The sequence below is a fragment of the Aethalodelphis obliquidens genome, unplaced genomic scaffold, assembly GCF_003676395.1.
Source record: "Aethalodelphis obliquidens isolate GAN/ISIS:26980383/991018 unplaced genomic scaffold, ASM367639v1 scaffold36, whole genome shotgun sequence".
Taxonomy (NCBI): Eukaryota; Metazoa; Chordata; class Mammalia; order Artiodactyla; family Delphinidae; genus Aethalodelphis; species Aethalodelphis obliquidens.
In genome coordinates, this window is record NW_020837980.1 from 3,952,907 (window position 1) to 3,972,839 (window position 19,933).

Below are 19,933 nucleotides of genomic sequence, written 5' to 3' on the forward strand. Positions count from 1 at the left end.
TCTGATGTTTTGTTGTTACTTTTCTAAGGGCTAACAGTAGAAAACAATACCAGAAGACAGCCAGCCCAAGACAAATGTGGAATTCCTGTTGTTGACCCATTTCTCATGGAAGGATCTGAGAGGAATACAAACGTGTTGCCAGCCAAGCTTGGGAAGCCCAGGGTGGTTGGTGGCCGTGCCGCCCCTGCGATGTCGTGGCCCTGGCTGGTCAGTCTGCAGCACCAAGGACAGCATTACTGTGGAGGTGCTCTGATTGGGAGACAGTGGGTCCTGACAGCGGCACACTGCAACTTCAGGTGTGTGCCCAAGTGGTGCAGGGTTGGGGACAGCAGGGCGGTGCAGAGCTATTTGAGGGTCCACAGCGGGTGCACTCCTTCTGTTCTCCCCATGTCACAAGAAACATTAAGCATCAGCTCCCACTGATACAGTCCCCATCTTGCAAATGAATGAACGTGTTAGGTTTATGAAATTTTCTGTGCTTCACTAATACACTTACTACTAATAGCTTTTAATTTTAAAAGCAGCTTCCTGCCTCTAGGTATAATTTAATTAATAAGTAACTAACAACACCCCCCCATCCATAAAAATGAAGGTAATGATGTCTCAACATTTTTGCATCAGTCTCTCAGCATGGCGCCCAGAGCCGAGGGGCTGCTCAAATGTGGCTTCCTTTCCTCCTTGCTCTCCTCTACGGACTGTCTGATGATCAAACCCAGTCCTGAAATAAACGTGTAAAGTTTCAAAGAATTTTAAAGAATGTCCTTTAAAGGAACTTTTTTTTTCTTTGACTTTATCTGAATCTTGGTCTCAATGTAATATGGAAATATCTGAAAACTCCTTCCTCAAAGGAGTCTTAGCTTGACGTTTTTAATATTATCTCCCAGAAGTAGTGAGACAGTTGACACTGTCATACAATGTCCCATAGCTGAATGAGTAGATATGACATTTTCAGGGTCTCTAAAATTGGCTTTATAATGAAAGCATCTGCTCAAATAACATGGTGAGCAGGAAGCTTCAATGAACCAAAAACTCAATTTCTTTAGTATTCCCCAAGTCTTACTTTTGATATAGCTAAATCACAGAAGGCATCCTTATTAGGGCAGTTTTCAGACTTTCATGTGCTTAAACTTACCTGGGGAGTTTGCTATAAACAGAATCTTAGAATATTAATCCTGAAATTTGATTTGCTGAGTTATGTCTGGGATTCTGCATTCTTAATACACGTGCCAGATTTAATGCATGTGGTCCCTAGACATTTCTTTGAGAAACATCATATTAGGGAGTAGAGTCACTATAACTTTCAGGATAGTTTCAGTGACCATCACATAAGTACATCATATAATGCATAATGATTATAATACATAAAATCATTATCTTGAGGCATCATGAATCTTAATTGTCAAACATGTATTGTACTAAATCATTTTATTTGATGTTACGAAGGCAAGAAAGTAGATACTTTAAACATTTTATCAAGGATTGAATTAATCAGAAACTCCCATTTTCTAAGAATTCAGGATAATAAGGATATTAATGTGGATTAAAAATTTTAAAGAAAGTTTTGGGGACTAGATTTTGGCAATAATATAACTGGAGTATAGAAGCAAAAAAAATGTTAAAGAATACATTCTTAGTAATTCTGAAAAGTGATGGCCTCATTAAAAGTGGTATCTATTTCCTCACTCTCTTTTCTTATGACAAGTACTGTCACAGACAACCTGGTAATAGGAAGAAGTTACCTGTGGAACACACGAGATAGAGATTTGATACCAGTGAAAGCTGTATATACTCACCCCAGCTTCACACAATTTCCTCCCAATGATGATATATGCTTGCTGCATCTGGAAAACCCTGTTGAATTAGGTCAGTATGGATAACTCTTTTCCATATTTTGAAACTTTTATCTTCCATCTTGCTTAGAAGTGCTATATGTACTTTTGAAGTTAAATAATTATTTTAAAATTTTCTTACATTCTAAGATACTTTCTCTAAAAGCTGAAGTATCTGCATAAACATTTTACTGTTATGTGTATTTAATTGACAGAGGTCTAGAGAAGATTTCAGAGAAGTATGTTTTTAACTTTGTCCTATATATTCTCCTGAGACTCTTTATGTTCTATGAGGTTATCCCAAATACTTAGAACATCAGTTTGAACCACCAGATGTTTAATTTTCTGTGCCTTCATAACTTAGTAAAATCTTGGTTTTTAAAAAAATGTTTACTTAAGCCAAAGCTAAGTGAAACTGAGGCATTGTTAATCCTGGCTCTGTCAGGAAGTAGCCATGTGATCTTGGGCATGTTATGTAACTTCTGTGACCTTAGCTTTATTGTTTGTAGAAAGGGAATGGCAGTAACCCACTTACCTACTTAGCACAGGTGAGCATTCAGTGGGAAGGTGTATTGGGGGGAATGTAACTAAGATCTGTGGATAGTTCCCACTTTCACACCCAAGCCTTTCCATGGCATCACAGGGTTCTGGGACAGTTTTCTTCCTTTGCTCCAGTTCTCTCCTCTGTTTCTGCCTATAGACCTCCCTTTGTATGTCTTTTCGGTGCATTCATCCTACAAACCCCCAATCATGGTTCAATCTACCATTTGCTTTTCATGCTTTTAAAACTGAGTCAGTGAGAGCATTTAGAACAGTGCTTCTTAACCTTGACTACGCATTATCATCCTCTGAGTTGCTTTGAAAACAAAACAAACAAAACTATCAGCCCAGATACATTTTGGAACAATTAATTACAATCTCAGGATTGGAGCTCTGACATCAGTATTTTTTCTCTTTATCCTGCTTCTTAAATTTATTTTTAGTTAAACTTTCAATGCTGAGATAATTGTAGATTCACATGCAGTTACAGGGAATAGTACAGAGAAACCAAAGTACTTTTTAACCTGGTTTTCACGAATAGTAACATGTTGCAGGATTTGACATTGATATAGTTGAGATACAGAACATTTTTGTCACAGTAAGGATCGATACTGTTGCCCCTTTATAGCCACACCCATTTCCTTCCTCCCCACTCCACCCTCCCCACCCAGACTTCTGTCAACCACAAATCTGTTCTGTTTTTGTAATTTTGTCAATTCAAGAGTGTTACATAAATGGAATTATATAATATGTAACCTTTTGTGATTGACTTTTTTCCTGGGCATAACATCCTGGAGCTTCATTTATGTGGTTGCATGTATCAGTAGTGCATTCCTTTTAATAGCTGAGTAGTGTTCACAGTATGAATGTTTAACCACTCGTAACGTTTAACCATTCATTTGTTGAAGAATATCTGGGTGGTTTCTAGCTTTTAGATATTACAAATAAAGCTCCCACGAACATTTGTGTAAAGGTTGTTTCCTTTTTTTTAATTTAAATAATGCTGGATTGACTATCCTTATGTGTACATTTTTCCAGGTCTATGACTGCCTTAAGATAAATTTCTCGGAAGCAGAAATGCTGGATTTAGGGCATAACTGTTTTCAAGACTCTTGATGTATTTCTAAGTTATAAACACAGCTGGATGTGGAGTACAAGTCAATACATCCCCCTCCTCCATCCTGCCAAATGATGCAATCTGGCAATATCTGTCAGTTTTTAAAGTGTGTGCCTTGTGGTCCAGCAACTCAATCGTCCAGGAATACTGGCACAAATGCACAGATGCATGATCTCAGAAACTTGATGCAGCTTATAAGGGAAAAAATTAAAAGTCTAAATGTTTTCCAATGGGATTTAATAAATCGAGGTACATTCATTACCTGAATACTATATGCTATTAAAAAGAATGATGTAATAATGATGCCATTTAAATGGCATGATCATAAGCTAGTAAATGAAGAATATCAGAATAAGAAAAATGGCTGATTAAAAAAATATGTTGTTAGTAGGAAAATGTTATTTAGCTCAAGGAAATTTGGGAGAAGATACGATAGAGCAATGATTATCTATGAAGGCAGAATAACATAAGATTTGGCACACGCGTAGAGAGATGAGTAGGAAAAGAATAGACAAGTTACAAACAGTTTTATGTAATTTTATTAAGAGATAGCAGTAAAAATAAAGAACATATCATTGATATAAACGGCCTATGACAGATATGCTGACGCATTTAAGTATGTAAAAATCTGGATGAAAATGAAGTTATATAGCCTGGGAAAAAGGGAAAACAAACACAAGAGCACTGCATTCAGTGTGTGTGTGTGTGTGGGGGGGCATATATACACACAGACACACAAACCCACAATATTTATATATACACAGATTTTGTTGATAAGAAAAAATGTAAATGTATAATGTATCAATATATTTTATAATAACCTGTGAAGATAGAATTAGATATAAAAATACTTTTTAGCTGTAAGAATACTTTAACAGTTAAATTGCTACGTGTTTTTCCCCGTTCTTCATATAACATAGTTGAAAAAAGAAGACAATTATAGGGACTTCCCTGGTGGTCCAGTGGTAAAGAATCCACCTTACAATGCAGGGGACACGGGTTCAACCCCTGGTCCGGAAACTAAGATCCCACATGCCACGGGGCAACTAAGCCCGTGTGCCACAACTACTGAGCCTGCACGCCTCCACTAGAGAGCCTGCGTGCCACAAACGACAGAGCCCATGTGCCCTGGAACCCGAGAAAACCCACATGCCACAACTAGAGAGAAGCCCGCATGCCACAACAAAGAGCCCACGTGCCGCAACTAAGACCCGACACAGCCAAAAATAAATAAATAATAAAAATCTTAAAAAGAAGACAATTATATTCTTCTCCACTCTCATCTCAAATTCAACAAGGTGATGTCCTGAAGGCACACAGGCAAAAAGACAGATGCACTTTAAAAAATGGTTATGGATGAGAAGCCCCACATTTCAGTGTAGGGCATGTGTTTCTGTTTTCCTAGGAGGATATGGAAATACCTGGAGCAAAGTGGTAACATGTATATTGGGATGATCCCCTCTGAGTAAATAATAGGTGGAATCTTCTGGAAGACTTATTAAATTACAGGGTTAGAAAGGGTACTGTTAGGTCAAAGTAGGTATTTTTAGAGCCATCACTGAAGAGCAAACAGTATAGACAATGTTAATATGAATCTTACGGACTAACTGATATTTGCGTTTTTCTTTCTCATCCTTTCAATTAGGAAAGTTTGTATCTCCAATCTGTTTGCCAGGGAAAGATGATAAAATAAATTTACTTTCCAAATGTATGACTGCTGGATGGGGAATAACTGAACCTCATCGTGAGTATATTTTATTACCTCTTCTAAGATTAGAATCCAAACAAATATATGTGAAGTCTGAGTATACTGTTTACTCATTTTCAATTTTTCTGTATTTTTAATAGGAATGATAGTGGAAAAATTTTTTCATAATGGACCTAAAGGTGACTGGTTGGGTTTTAGGCCATCATATTCATTAATACAAGTTCACTGATACTTTTAAAAACTGTGTTGGTATATGTCTAGTGATGTTATTACCTAATAAATATTTGTGTATGCACACACTCACACACATAATTGTTTTCACAACAGTGTAGATATTTCTATTTTGAAAACCCATACTTGAAGATATATGAGCCTATTCTTAAAGCTGTGAGGCATTTTTCTGAAATGATAGGCTGGTATAAAAGGTAAATGGGTAGATATGATATCACTTATATGTGGACTCTAAAATATGACACAAATGAACTTATTTATGAAACAGAAACAGACTCACAGACAGAGAGAACAGACTTGTGGTTGCCAAGGGGGAGGGGGGGCAGGGGAGGGTTGGAGTGGGAGTTGGGATTAGCAGATGCAAACTATTATATGTAGAATGGATAGACAACAAGGTCCTGTTGTGTAGCACAGGGAACTATATTCAATATCCTGTAATAAACCACAATGGAAAAGAATATGAAAAAATATACATATGTAATAACTGAATCACTCAACTATACTTCAATTAAAAAAAAAAGGTAAGTGGGTAGAAAGATTATGTGCAGATATTCTAGTCCATATAAAGATCAAACCCATGACTCTGGTCTCACATACACCCTATTCTGCAAATGAATTAACTACCTACAAATATCCAATAAACTAGTTATTTAGAATGCAATTTCAGTTGTCAGCTTCCAGTCAGTGTCAGCACTTAACCAGAATGTCTGCTCAGCAGAAGTCAAATCAAAAGAATGAGAATGTCGTGAAACCAATGAATTAAAGTATAGACTTAATATGTAAAAAATGTATATTGTTTGCTTTATCAACAACTGATTTGGGTGTAAACTTTGTCTTTTTTGCATAAAGTGATGTTTTTATATCTTCTGAGGACTATACTAAAGACAAAAGAACCCACATAAAATGTTTTTCATTGTTTCTGTTGTATAAGCCACTGTGGAGTGATTATATTAGTTTTTTAGAAGTCACCTAACAGCATCACTATAGTGCTGAGAGGGGCAAATGGGTGGGATTTAACCCTCGGAGTCTGTGTATATATAAGGCTATTTTTGTTTTATCCTTTAATATCATTTGCCTATGTGTTTTTATTCCTTTTCTACTAGAAGATGAATTTCCTAAAACTGTGCAGCAGGCAAAGGTACCACTGATTAGTAGTACATCTTGTCGAAGCTACTGGGGACTGGATATTAAAAATACCAATATATGCGGAGGGGCTGCAGGATCATCGTCCTGTATGGTAATGAAGGCCTGCACTGATGAGGGCAGGAGTTTTCTCCTCAGTGTGTCTCATGAATGGGTGTTTGCTGACCATAAAAAGGTATAAATGTATGGTAGTTTTAAAATGAAAAGTGAGAGGAGTAAGTACATTGCTAAATTGATGTACTGTGATTGCCAATTTGATATTTTTGTGGATTCTATTCTCAAAAGGAATTACTTGTTCAATTGCTAGGTTCAACTATGTGAAACTGATAACTTTCAACTGTTTTTGATCCACAAAAAAATGATGATTTCTTGTGGTTCAACTTCATAGCTGTATTAGGTAGCTCAAACTACCTACTTCCAGTAGCACTGAAAATATAAAGATGCTTTCACGTAACTCAAAACCATCATTTAGTCATTTATATTAGATGCTTGAAACTTTCTGCATGGCACAGTCTATTGTCAGCATAAAATAAATTTATGCTAAATGTTCCTTTCAGCCTTGCCTTGAAAATGTAGATTTTGATTTGATTCAGAGATCTGTAACATCAGCCAACTACCTCAGTGGTTGTAGTTCCCTATGCTATTATGAGCAGAAATCAGAGATGAGAGTGACTTACACACTGTCGGATCATCCCCTGCAGTTGGGGGTTAGTGTCCGCCATGAATCGTGCAGCCAGGAGAATGAACTTCTCTTTTTGCTGGTTGCAGGGAGATTCTGGAGGACCACTGCAGTGTGCCCAGGATGGGCAGTACAAGCTCATCGGTATTGTGAGCTGGGGCAGCAGTAATTGCCATCCTGACGCACCAACGGTCTTCACCAGAATTTCTGCTTATAGAGACTGGATCACATCTGTCACTGGAGGAGAAGCATGATCACTGGAAGAGCAGCATGGTGGAATTGTGTTCCTAAGTGGGAAAGGAAATACACGACCGCCTACCTGAAAAATACGTCTCTTGTCATTGCTAAAAAACTCAATGTCACTGCCCCCAACCCTTGTCATTGAGAAGCCTGGATTTGGTGTGTACATACATTCAATATTAAACATTGGTCACAGAAAGCTAATGTTGGTTCATGCCTCCTGGGAACTTACAATCTTAAATGTCATTAATTTCAGGTCTAGTGTACCATGTACTATATGTCAAATTTGAGTACCATCACATATACTTTTACTGTTTTTTTAATTTGGTTAACATTGGAAGATATGGAGATGTTATTCACTCCATATAATTCTTTTTTTTTATTTTAAAGATTCTTTTCTTTTAAGCTTTTTAAAAAATTTTATTTTATTTACTTATTTTTGGCTGCACTGGGTCTTTGTTGCTGTCCGTGGGCTTTCTCTAGTTGCACCAAGCAGGGGCCACTCTTCGTTGTGGTGTGCGGGCTTCTCTTGTTGAGGAGCACAGGCTCTAGGCACACAGGCTTCAGTAGTTGTGGCACGTGGCTCAGTAGTTGTGGCATACGGGCTTAATTGCTCCGCAGCATGTGGGATCTTCCTGGACCAGGACTCGAACTGATGTCCCCTGCATTGCCAGGCAGATTCTTTTTTTTTTTTTTTAACATTTTTATTGGAATATAATTGCTTTACAATGGTGTGTTAGTTTCTGCTTTATAACAAAGTGAATCAGCTATACATATACATATATCCCCATATCTCTTCCCTCTTGCATCTCCCTCCCTCCCACCCTCCCTATCCCACCCCTCTAGGTGGTCACAAAGCACTAAGTGGATCTCCCTGTGCTATGCGGCTGCTTCCCACTAGCTATCGGTTTTACATTTGGTAGTGTATATATGTCCATGCCACTCTCTCACTTTGTCCCAGCTTACCCTTCCCCCTCCCCATGTCCTCAAGTCCATTCTCTAGTAGGTCTGCATCTTTATTCCTGTCCTGCCCCTAGGTTTTTCTGACCTTTTTTTTTTTAGATTCCATATATATGTGTTAGCATACAGTATTTGTTTTTCTTTCTGACTTCTTTCACTCTGTATGACAGACTCTAGGTCCATCCACCTCACTACAAATAACTCAATTTCGTTTATTTTTATGGCTGAGTAATATTCCATTGTATATATGTGCCACATCTTCTTTATTCATTCATCTGTTGATGGACACTTGGGTTGCTTCCATGTCCTGGCTATTGTAAATAGATCTGCAATGAACATTGTGGTACATGACTCTTTTTTTTTTTTTTTTCATGACTCTTTTTGAATTATGGTTTTCTCAGGGTATATGCCCAGTAGTGGGATTGCTGGGTCGTATGGTAGTTCTACTTTTAGTTTTTTAAGGAACCTCCATACTGTTCTCCATAGTGGCTGTATCAATTTACATTCCCACCAACAGTGCAAGAGGGTTCCCTTTTCTCCACACCCTAACATTTATTGTTTGTAGATTTTTTGATGACGGGCATTCTGACTGGTGTGAGATATCTCATTGTAGTTTTGATGTGCATTTCTCTGTTGAGTAATGATGTTGAGCATCCTTTCATGTGTTTGTTGGGCATCTGCATATCTTCTTTGGAGAAATGTCTATGTAGGTCTTCTACCCAGTTTTGGATTGGGCTGTTCTTTTGATATTGAGCTGGCAGGCAGATTCTTAACCACTGTGCCACCAGGGAAGCCCTCACTCCATATAATTCCTAATTTTACTCACATAGAACAGTGCCCTATGCGCAGGTTTACAGGAATGGTCCCTGTAAGTTTCACAATTTCAGTGAGCAATTGACATTTAAGAAATTATTTATCAGGCTTATCATTTGATTTTTAAATTTTTAGATAAAATCTTAGGATATTTCACTTGTTTACAAAACATTTATCTGAACTTCAGCTGACCAATACCCTCATCTCTCTAGGCTTAGCCAAAAACTAAGGAAGGTGCCTGAGCCTGGATACTTAATGCCAAAGCCCATCACAGAGATATATAATACAGAATAAGAAGTCTGAAGCAACTATTTTTTCTTATTTTCCACCAAAATTTATCATTTGGTTTCCAAAATTACAGCATTCAAAAAAGGAGGATAGTTTTAACTTTTTAGGTAAGTACAATATAACCTAATCAAAGAACAACTCATAAAGATATTAGCAAAAAATAAATACTTTTTTTCCTTTCTTTCTCTGATCTCCCTTTCTCTCACCCCCCCTGTCCCTACCCCTCTCTTTTTCTCTTTCTGTCTCTCCTCTCTTTTGCAAATGCTATAAAGGGAAAATATTTTGAATTTTTTGAATTAGTATTTACTAAAAACCTCTTACATGAATATTGGTCTAAACTGCTTTAAATAATTTAAATTATACTCTTTGATAGGGACTCAGTAAATTGAAAGATGAGATTTACAATAAGGATTCTCTAATTCTTATGTTAATTTGTTTTGTACCATTTTTACTTTGTCTCATTGAATTTCTCTCATCTTTTCAATCAGATAACATTAAGGGGGGGTTAAAGATGGGCTGTATTAAAATGTCAGGCCTGTCTAAAGCTTTCTTCTTCACAGTATGATCTGAAGGTGGTTAATTTTGGTACTGGCACAATCTCTGACCTCCTGGGACAGTGATCTGGTGGTGATACTTGAGGGCTCTGTCAGCAAAGGACGAAGGGTTAGCATTCCATGTACTACCTAAGGAAGCTGCCTGACTTTCATACGAGGGTCAGAGACTGGTGCTCTGTTTTCAGCTTGAGTTGGCAGTAATTTTCAAATTGTTCTGTATTTAATCTTTTCCCTATTGAATAGAACTGTGTTAGACTATTTTACTATGTTAGACTGTTTTACTTGCCCTTTCTCTAGTGGAAAGCCAATTTAACTCAGGAGGGACATAAGCTTTATTTCTTACTTTGACTGTTTCTTCTTCCCAAGAACTCTTTTTTATTCTTTCATTTCAAGGTCAAGCTCTATGTGGATTAGACTACAATCAATTTTGTAAATTGATATAGTGTGTAAGGGTTACATAGCCAAATTAAAAAAAAATTAGAGACCTAATAACCTAAGTTTTCACTCATGTGTGTATTTAAAAATGTCCTCGTTGAGCACCTACTGTGTGTCAAGTAGGGGCACCTTGAAAAAGGAAGTTTCCCTTATCTTAGCATCTCATTCTAGTGGAGAAGAACAATATACAAAGGTAATTCCAATTCCACATGCCATGGGAGCTGCCAGTCTAGGAGGGAACAACCAACACTTTCTGCAAGGATGGATGGAGGTTTTGCAGGAGAAGTAATGTTTGAGCTGAGTTTTAAAGCTCAAGTATTAGTTGATTTGATTTTTGTTTTATGTTTTAATGTTTTATACACCAATATCTTACGTTAAAGAAATCTGTATCAAGCTCTTTTCCTATTAACAATTACACATACTCTGAATCTCTCCTGTCATTTGGATTGTTGGAACATTTTGTTATTCATTCTTAAGCCATAAATTGCATTACTTCACTTTCTCTAACCCTCCGTCTTGTCTTTTTTTTTTTTTTTTTTAAATATTTATTTACTTATTTGGCTGTGCTGGTCTTAGTTGTGGCACGTGGGATCTAGTTCCCTGACCAGGGATCGAACCCGGGCCCCCTACTTTGGGAGCACGGAGTTTTAACCACTGGACCACCAGGGTAGTCCCCTACATCTTGTCTTTTTCATAAAATTTTCAACAATATAGTTCCAACATTTCATGCATATTCTTTGTCAATTTAACAGTCAACAACTTAAGCCTGACAAGTGTCTAATTCTCACCAAAGATTAACAGCTTTGGGCACTTACCTGATTTCATCTTGGTCTCAACTTTATTATCAGTAGCATGATCACTTTCATTTTTCTATCCCCCACAGATATTTATAAAATAAGAGTAAATTTAAACCAAATTGTCAGATAGTGGTAACACAAACAACTGCTGGGGCCAAAATAACTAAGAATCTCTTAAAGAGGCAAAATGAAGTGGGGGAATTATAACAGAGGCAATTAAGCTAGAGTAATTAAGACAGGGTGGTATTGCTGCAGAGATAAACTGATCAAGAGAACAGAATACAAAAGCAAGAAATAGCGCCATCTTACATTCTCTAAATTGGCAAAATGCATAGTGTGACAAGATAAACAGATAATGAGAATGTGGAGTGGAGGGGAACTCTCCTCACGGCTGGGGGTGGGGTGCAACTCAGATAACATGGGTAAAACTGAAGATGCCAATGTCTTCTGAGACAGCAATTCTACCTCTAGGTAAATGCCCTAGAGCATTGTCTTCAACCATGGCTGCAATTAAATGAAAACATCTGGGGCATGGAGGGGGGTAATTTTTTTTTTTTTACTATTTATTTATTTGGCTGTACCAGGTCTTAGTTGCGTGGCACGTGGGATCTAGTTCCCTGACCAGGGATCGAACCCAGGCCCCCTGCACTGGGAGTGCTGAGTCTTAACCACTAAGGCACCAGGGAAGTCCTAGGGGTAATTTTTTTAACTCCTTACATGATGCTAATGTGCAGTCAGGTTTGGGAACAGTGTCCTAGGAAAGTGATGCAACCATGACCACTAAACATGTACAGGAAAGTTTATAGAAATGTGAATATCAGCAAAAGCCGGACTTCCCAATGTCCACTAGAGAAGCATGGATAATCAAAATCTATATAGTATACTCACACAGCAGTAAAATATATGACATTCCACAGGCTCTTTAGGTGAATCTTAAAAGCAATGCTGAGCTTAAAAAGCAAATTTCAGAAGAGTAGGTACCTTATAAAGCTCAGAAACAGGCAAAATTAAACTGCTTAGGCTTCATATATGGTTGAAAAAAATGCCAGGGAAAATAACCCACCATTCAGAGCAGTGGGCGGGGGGTGTGGGGATAGGATGGAGGAACCACACACAAGTGGTATTAATAATTTTCTAGTTAAGTTGGTGGTGGTTTTACAGATGTTTATGATCTTGCTCCATAACTTACATAATACTTCTGTGTACACAGTATAAGTATACTTACAGACCTTTTAAATAATACTAGCTTCTCAGCATAGAACCTATTCTTCTTTCCAGGTAATTAGAGTTCCACACTCATTCGGAGCATTATACCCTTGTATTTTTGGCAGTTCCCTTTGCCTAGAAAGCACAAATTGTCACTGACACTTGCATTCCCTGATGTCACTATTTAACTTTGCTTAGTTAACACTGGCAATTACATTTTCTACCATCTATTCTCTTCCAGGGGAAAAGGGTTTAACATTTGTTTATCTTCTAGGTGCCAGATATTACTTGACATTTCCATTTAGGTCATTTAATCATTAAAACTAATCTTATGAAAATGTTTTGAATGTAATATTAATAACCCCTGGGAACAGGGATTAAGTGTTGGTTCTGAAACCAGAGTTCTTGGGTTCAAATCCCGCCTTCATCGCCAACTAGTGTTATGACTTTGGGCAAGTTAGTCTCCTTATACTTCCATTTTCTCATCTATAAAGTGGAGGTAATAAAAAAACCTATTCATACAGATATCCTATAGTTAAAGGAGTTTATAAATTCAAACCACTTAAAAAAGTGGCTGGCACCTAGTAAACTTTCAATTCATGTTAGTTATTATTTTGTGCATTTTTCTAAAATAAAGTTTTAAAGAGGATTCCCCCCCCCCAACCTGACCTTGGATCCTTTAAAAAATACTTGAAGAGAATAGTTAAAAAATTGTTACATAGGGAGGGTGAGGGAGGGAGACGCAAAAGGGAAGAGATATGGGAACATATGTATATGTATAACTGATTCACTTTGTTATAAAGCAGAAACTAACACACCATTGTAAAGCAATTGTACCCCAATAAAGATGTTAAAAAAAAATTGTTACAAAAATGGATGAACCTCAAAATCATTATGCTAATTGAAAGAAGCCAGTCGCAACAGACTACATGTTAGGATTCCACTTACATGGAATGTAGACAAATTTATAGACAGAAAGCAGAACAGTGGTTCCCTAAGGTTATGGGTAAGTGCAAGAAATAACAAAATGGGGGTGATGGAAATGTTCTAAAATTAGATTATGGTGATGGTTGCACAACTGCATAAATTTACTAAAATCATGGAATTGTACACTTACAAATTGTTTTTTAAGGAACAGTTCCAGGATTTTTACTTTAATGGCACTTTTATCAGGATGGGTAAAATCTGATTAAACTCTCATGTTTGAATGTAGTCAAAATCCAGCAATACACTGTTATGTGTGCAGGCAGAGGCTATGTCATATGTTACTTGGGGAGAGGTTGATTTTATTAAGCCTTGCTGTTCAAGAATACAGTACAGCTTTCTAATTTTTCTGTTCTTTTTTATGTCTCCATTTTGTTTTTCAAAAATTCTCTTCATAATTTCCCTAAGGATTTAATTGGGGAATGACAATCCCATTAGCCTACCTTAGTAGCTTTCCATGTGCCAACTTCTTTACATATATTAATTTAATTCTGAGCGCAATTGTATCAGAAAGGCATTCTCTTTCCCATTTTACCCATGAGATTGAAGCTAGGGAGGCTGACTTGTTTTACATCAAACATCTGGTTTCAGAGAAGAAATAACACATAGATTTTTCTGATTACAGACTTTAATTACTATATCACATGGCTGATGGGTGTTTTCAGAAGATAATGTAGGCAAGAGTGTGGAGTTTGGACTGGGGAGATAAGACTGGGAGCATGGAGAGATTGGAATTGGGCTGGCTTCATTCACACACTTGAACATGAGAAGGAAAATAAAATGGAGAGAGGTAAAAAGAAGACTTACGTGTAATAAGGGAGGTTCAGTTTTCAGAGAGCTTAAAAATAGTATAAATTTCCTTGAATCCACCAGGAATTACTTGCCAGCTGCTGGTTAAAAAGACGTTACTACAGTAGTTTGAAGGAATTAGGATTTTTATTCTCTTACTTAAATGGAGTCAGGCAGCTGATAGGCAGCTCTACAAAGTTAGAGGGCCTGCAGCTTTTCCTGTCTTCCTCCTCCACCATCCTCAGTGTATCGATTCAATCCTCAAGTCATAAAATTGCTGCAGGGCTCAGGTCATCGCAGTCACATTCCAAGATTGGAAATAAGGGAGGGCAAGGAGAAAAGGGGATAAATGACTTTCATAAAAGCCCTACTCAGTGACTATTATTTACATAACTACCTGCCAAGCCTGGGAATATAGTTCTTCACTTGGGTTTACTGTCCAGGATTCTGGTTCTAAAGAAGGAGAGAAGAGTATTTACATGGCAACCAGAAGTCTCTCCCACATATCTAATTATAATACTTTGCATTAATTTTACTTTTATTACCTTTTCTAAGAATAGTGCAAAAGAAAGTCAATTAAAAAGTGATACTGTGATTGTATAAAGCAAAAATTATAATTCTTTATTTCACTGCTATCCTTTTCCCATTTCCGCTAGTTATCATTTTTAATAGTCCAGGACATCTCATAACAATAATTGGAGTTTCAGAAGGAGAAAATAGAGAAAATGGAGGTGAGAAATTAATCAAGGAAACAAATCAAGAAAACTTCCTAGAACTTAAGGGTATGTGTTGTCAGGTGGAAAGAATGCACTGGATGCCTAGCACAAGAGTGAAGACGGACCCAGATCACAGATGTCACTGTGAAGCTTAAAGGCACTGGGGACAAGAAAATTACATAAGATTCCAGAGAAAAACAGGTCTCATACATAGGATCAAGAATCTGAGTGGCTTTAGACTTCTCATCAGAAATATTTAAATGCACAAAGATGCTTTGCCATGTGGACCTCTCCACTGGGCTTCTTGAGTGGGCTGATGACAAAACAGCTGCATTTCCCCAAAGGATGATCCAAGAGAGAGCAAGGGGGAGCTGCACTGTCCTTTATGGCCTTTGCTAGCACCCTTTAAACTTTATAATAATTGTTTTTTTTAATTCATCCTGGACAAATCATATAGTTTAACTGAATCAAGCCTATCTGCTTGGTGTATAGACCAAAAAAAAAAAAAAATTACTAATTTCCCAGCCTCATTTTTTCCATCTTTTGCCTCCAAATGAAAGACTCTAATGGGTTCCTGTGTGTTCCTTCAGCATGGACTTGGCTTAGGATAGACATGACGTTAATGGCTTCTCCTACCTCAGACTCAGCAATCCCCATCTCTATTATGATGGGAGTGCCAAAGGGCACTCAATGTGCTATAGAGCATCACCCTTATAGATGGATGTGATACCAAAGCAGCAGCCTCAATCTGTGTCAAGGACTCAGATCTTTAATGAGGTTCCCCCAACCTAATTACCCTCCATTAGAGGAAAAATCAACTTCTGACCAAGTTTACTCATGCAGACTGGTTCATGAGACGGTGGAGGGCAGGGGGGAACAGGTCTGACTGGCTTCTTTCCTTCTAAGACCCAGACAGGGAGGAGGGGGACCTCACTATTGTTGGTTCAACTATCCTTTACTTAGAAAAACAAGTTTAATTCGTAAGAGTATTTGTCAGGTTAGGTCCTGTTGAACAGTAAGATATACAAATGTATTCATAATTTTTAGTCAAAGCATCTGAACTCTGACCATGTATTATTTACATATTTAGCTGCTTCTATATTTTTTATATGATAGGAAAATCAACTTATGGACATATCTCATATATGGGATGGAAATTATTTGACCTTTTTAGCTCAACATCAGTGGTATATAATATCAGAAAATGGAAAAATGTCTTCTGCTGTGCTCAGTTGAAAGTTGATTTTCTTTCTGTCATATCATCCTGGGTTTTTTTCCTTTCTAATTATGATAGTTTGTCACATACATAAAAATCACAGAGTCTGGTGTACAGCATGAAACTGGAAATAGTCTTAATGAAGGAAATTGACTGGTCACTGGGATTGGTAGCTAGTGACTGAATCTGAGGTTAGTGGTGCCATTGACTTTTGTAGATACAGTGCAGAAGAAATAGATTTGGGGTAAATTATAAAATCCACTTGGGATATATTGAATTTGAGGTGTTTCTGGGGCATTCATATAGCAAAAAGTATTAACTTACCTTAATTTTGTTGCTTACTTGCTAAAACTTTTATGCAAACTACAGAGAACTAAAAAAAAGAAAAAAACAAACAAAAACCAGTATGAAAACACCTTCTGATCATTTGCACAAAATACAGGTTGTTTAGCACCAGTTGTTAATTCCCAATCTAACATCTATCTCCCAGTTCTCTTTTGTGGGCAATGTTACCAAACCAGGTTCGTTTTACCTAGCGCACAGCAAGCCCAAGTGCTGAGATGCTGAGGTTTGCAGCAAAGGCAGGGTTTTTCCACACGGCAGCCAAGCGAGGGGGCTGGAGGGCAAATCTCAAATTTGCCTTCCTGAAGGCAAGGGGCTCTCTGGGTATTTATGGAATAAAGAAGCAGGGCGGTCTCAGTGGGGGAGCATGGAGAAGGGTGATGGGAAAAGGTGAGGTAATGGTCATTCTGTGCAGGCCTAACTAAGCTATGGGCCACTGCACCTTCAAAAGGTCACCAAGTGGACACTCCACATGCCCAGTTGTAGGGTTGGTGATCCCATCCAGCCTTAACCAGCTCAGCTTGAGCTAGACACAGATGACCCCAAGTTCCTTGAAAATAACTCGGGCAAACATCTTATTGTTTAGGCTATGTGCTGCTTGGAGGACAAGCAAGTCTTAAAATGACCTTGATTAGTGAAGGCAGGTGAAACGGATTTGACTAATCATTACCCACAGTTTCATAATACATAATGGACATATTTTTTTTCCTTGGAAGCAAATTGTTTTCTAGATATAACTACACCAATAACATAGGATTAAGTACTCGCCCCTCTTTCTAGTTAAGCAAGGTTTCAATCTTCAGGAGGAAATTTAGTCTTGACTTAGTATTATAGGAGATGGTGAGCTGTTTTTTAAATAAGCAGGATCAAATTAGTCAGTTTTGTTTCACTGGGCCATCCAACTCTTATGGGATAGTTGTTACCCTGAAAGTAGACTACTCTAGAGACCAGGCATCCAGTGTAACTAAGTGAACAACAACCAGCTTCCAGCCACACAAGACCTCAAACAATCAGACCTACAAAGGAAGGGCTGATGGTGCATTTGTGGCTAAGATAAAGAAGCACTTTAGATATGTATTAACTCATTTAGTCCTTATAAAAATCTTTGAGACATTATAGTACAATTTTATAGATGAAGAAAAGAGGACAAAATAATGAAATAATGTGCCCAAGGTCACATGCTAGTAAGTTATTGAACTGGAATTTTAACCCAGGAAATCCTAGCTACAGTGTCTATGATCTTAGACATCACATTATGCTTCTTCATAAATATGTGAAGGAGGCAGAAACTTTCTATCAGTTTAGAGTTGGTTTAAAGTTTTTGGACTAATACTGAAATGAAAGTCTGGAAATGAAATTGCATCAGTGGAAACTCTTTATCTGCCCTTATTTTCTAGGACAGTTTAAATTTAGTAAAATTTCATATTTCGACAAACGTTAATTCAATAAACAAAATGATGACTGCTCCTTCGAAAGGCAGTTTAGTCTTGTGGTCAAGATTTCCCTGCCTCTCCCAGCTATCTGACATTGGGTAAATCACTTAACTGCCACTTGACTCAATTTCCTTATCTATTAAATGGGTAAATAATGTTATTACCGTACACAGTTGTAAAAGATTAAACGAGATGAGGAAAGTAAAGCATATAAATATTGCTTACTGGGGAAGAAAAATCAGTGCTTACCATTTAAGAATTAGTCATTATTACGCTTTTGTTAGAATTTTTGGTCAATAAATCATAAAATTAAAAATCTCAATGTTTGGAAAATCTGGTAACACATGGGCTTGCTCTTGAGCCCTTTTTTTCCAAAGTCCCCTCTGTTACCTCTTATAATATGAAGTGTTAGGGAAAAAAGGTGAATGAAGTATTAATTTTCTTTCTCAACAAATATTCGAGTGCATAGAAAAGTATTGGTGATATAAGAATGAGGAAGACACATGTGATTTCTTACAGAGCTTACCATCTAGAAGACAAGAAAAACATTTAACAAATAATTTAAAAGCGTTACCTGTGCCTGGAAAGGAAAGTTTAAACGTTCTTGACAGAAGAAAATAAAGGGGCACAAAACGTGGTGCAGAGTTTGTAAGAGTAATACGGATAGGGCTGCAAATGTTAATTCCTGCGCCCAAGTATCTCATTCCTAACGAAGTACTATTAGAGGAGTTGAGATTCTTTCTGTGGTCTCTAAGTATCCGTTGGTAGGTAACAAAGCTCTCCTTGGAGAAGTTAATTCCTTGCTAGCCACGTGGTCACAAGTGAAATAAGTTTAAACCTCCATTCTTCTTAGCCGACCCCCTTAACTCGGCTCACACCTCTTGATTCACAAAGCACTTCGTCAGCGAAAGGAATATCGCGAGAACTCTACACCGTTTCCCCGCCCCCGCCCCCCCCCGGCTGACGTTGTCCACGGTGGTAGTCGCTTTTGTTCTCGCGATATTTCCGGGTAAACGGGAGCCCGGGCGACCGGGCTTCTGTGAAACATGGCGGTCGGCTGGGACCGTAGCACAAGGTAAAATACTGAAACCTCGCCGGGTGCTGTTTTCTCGTTTGTTCCAGGGCTGTTCAGGGCATGAATGTGGTTAAAGGGGTGAGAGCCCGTCATAGCGTTAGCTCCCTGTCTTAGTTCCTCTCTTCCGGAGAGCGGGCCGGACCGGGGAGCCGGTCTACTTACCTTCCCCGGGGTCGTTACTGGCAGGACCCTGGGCAGCGCTGCGCCTGGAAGCTCCCCTTTTCCTGGTCCAATGTCTCTCCGCTGTCTTCCAACTTGAAGGAGTTTAGCTGCGTCCCCATAGCCGCTGACCCTGGCCCATTGCTTCTCACAGTGCCCCGTGCCCCGGTGGCTCCTCCCGTCCGCAGGGGCGGAGGGTCCCGCGTTGTGAAGACCAGCCTGATAGTGTCCCGATCGTCCCGGGTGTCTGGCTCCCATCCCCATTTCAGATACCAAATTCTTCGCAGCAAGTTGTGCTCTCTAAGAAAGAACGAGGTCTTGGCCTCGCCTCGGGAGGTTCGCACGCCGCTTAGGAAATTGAGAAAGGGGCAGGGCAGGGTGAGATGCTGTAGGAGAGACAGGTCCGAGTGTCACTACTTTTCTGAAACCCTTGAAGAGTTAAGAAGCCCTTGTTAGATAACATGTCAGCTCGTGGTAGAGAATAGCTTTGGGTATTGGTAGTATATAGAATTAATAGGTCATTGTTTGAGAAAACACGTTCCAGTAACTTTTATATTTAGGATTTAGTGCCCTCGAGACAACACAAAGTTACAAAATACCAGTTAAAATGATGCAAGACTGGCTTTCAGAATCAGTTAAAGATGAAGATACAGAAGCAGATAAAGATACAGTTAAAAAC

General features: G+C 38.3%; 2 protein-coding genes and 1 long non-coding RNA gene across 3 annotated transcripts in view; 2 read left to right on the forward strand and 1 right to left on the reverse strand.

Moving 5' to 3' along the window:
• Positions 1-20: 20 nt before the first annotated feature.
• LOC113632318 (chymotrypsinogen A-like) lies at positions 21-7,934 on the forward strand. Its single transcript, XM_027129327.1, has 5 exons — positions 21-296; positions 1,703-1,863; positions 5,132-5,230; positions 6,529-6,662; positions 7,337-7,934. The coding sequence occupies exons 1-5, from the start codon at positions 106-108 to the stop codon at positions 7,499-7,501; spliced, it is 750 nt and encodes a 249-aa protein (XP_026985128.1). The 5' UTR covers positions 21-105; the 3' UTR covers positions 7,502-7,934.
• Positions 7,935-13,388: 5,454 nt separating this feature from the next.
• Positions 13,389-18,909, reverse strand: LOC113632319 (uncharacterized). Its single transcript, XR_003437759.1, has 3 exons — positions 18,595-18,909; positions 16,570-16,618; positions 13,389-14,590 (listed from the first exon to the last, which is right to left on the reverse strand). It is a non-coding gene; the product is annotated as an uncharacterized LOC113632319 (long non-coding RNA).
• Positions 18,910-19,000: 91 nt separating this feature from the next.
• ERGIC2 (ERGIC and golgi 2) overlaps positions 19,001-19,933 on the forward strand; it is a 38,557-nt gene continuing 37,624 nt past the window's right edge. The window contains exon 1 of the mRNA XM_027129328.1: positions 19,001-19,095. The gene's annotated coding sequence lies outside the window, so the exon portion shown is untranslated. The remainder of the gene's footprint in view (positions 19,096-19,933) is intronic.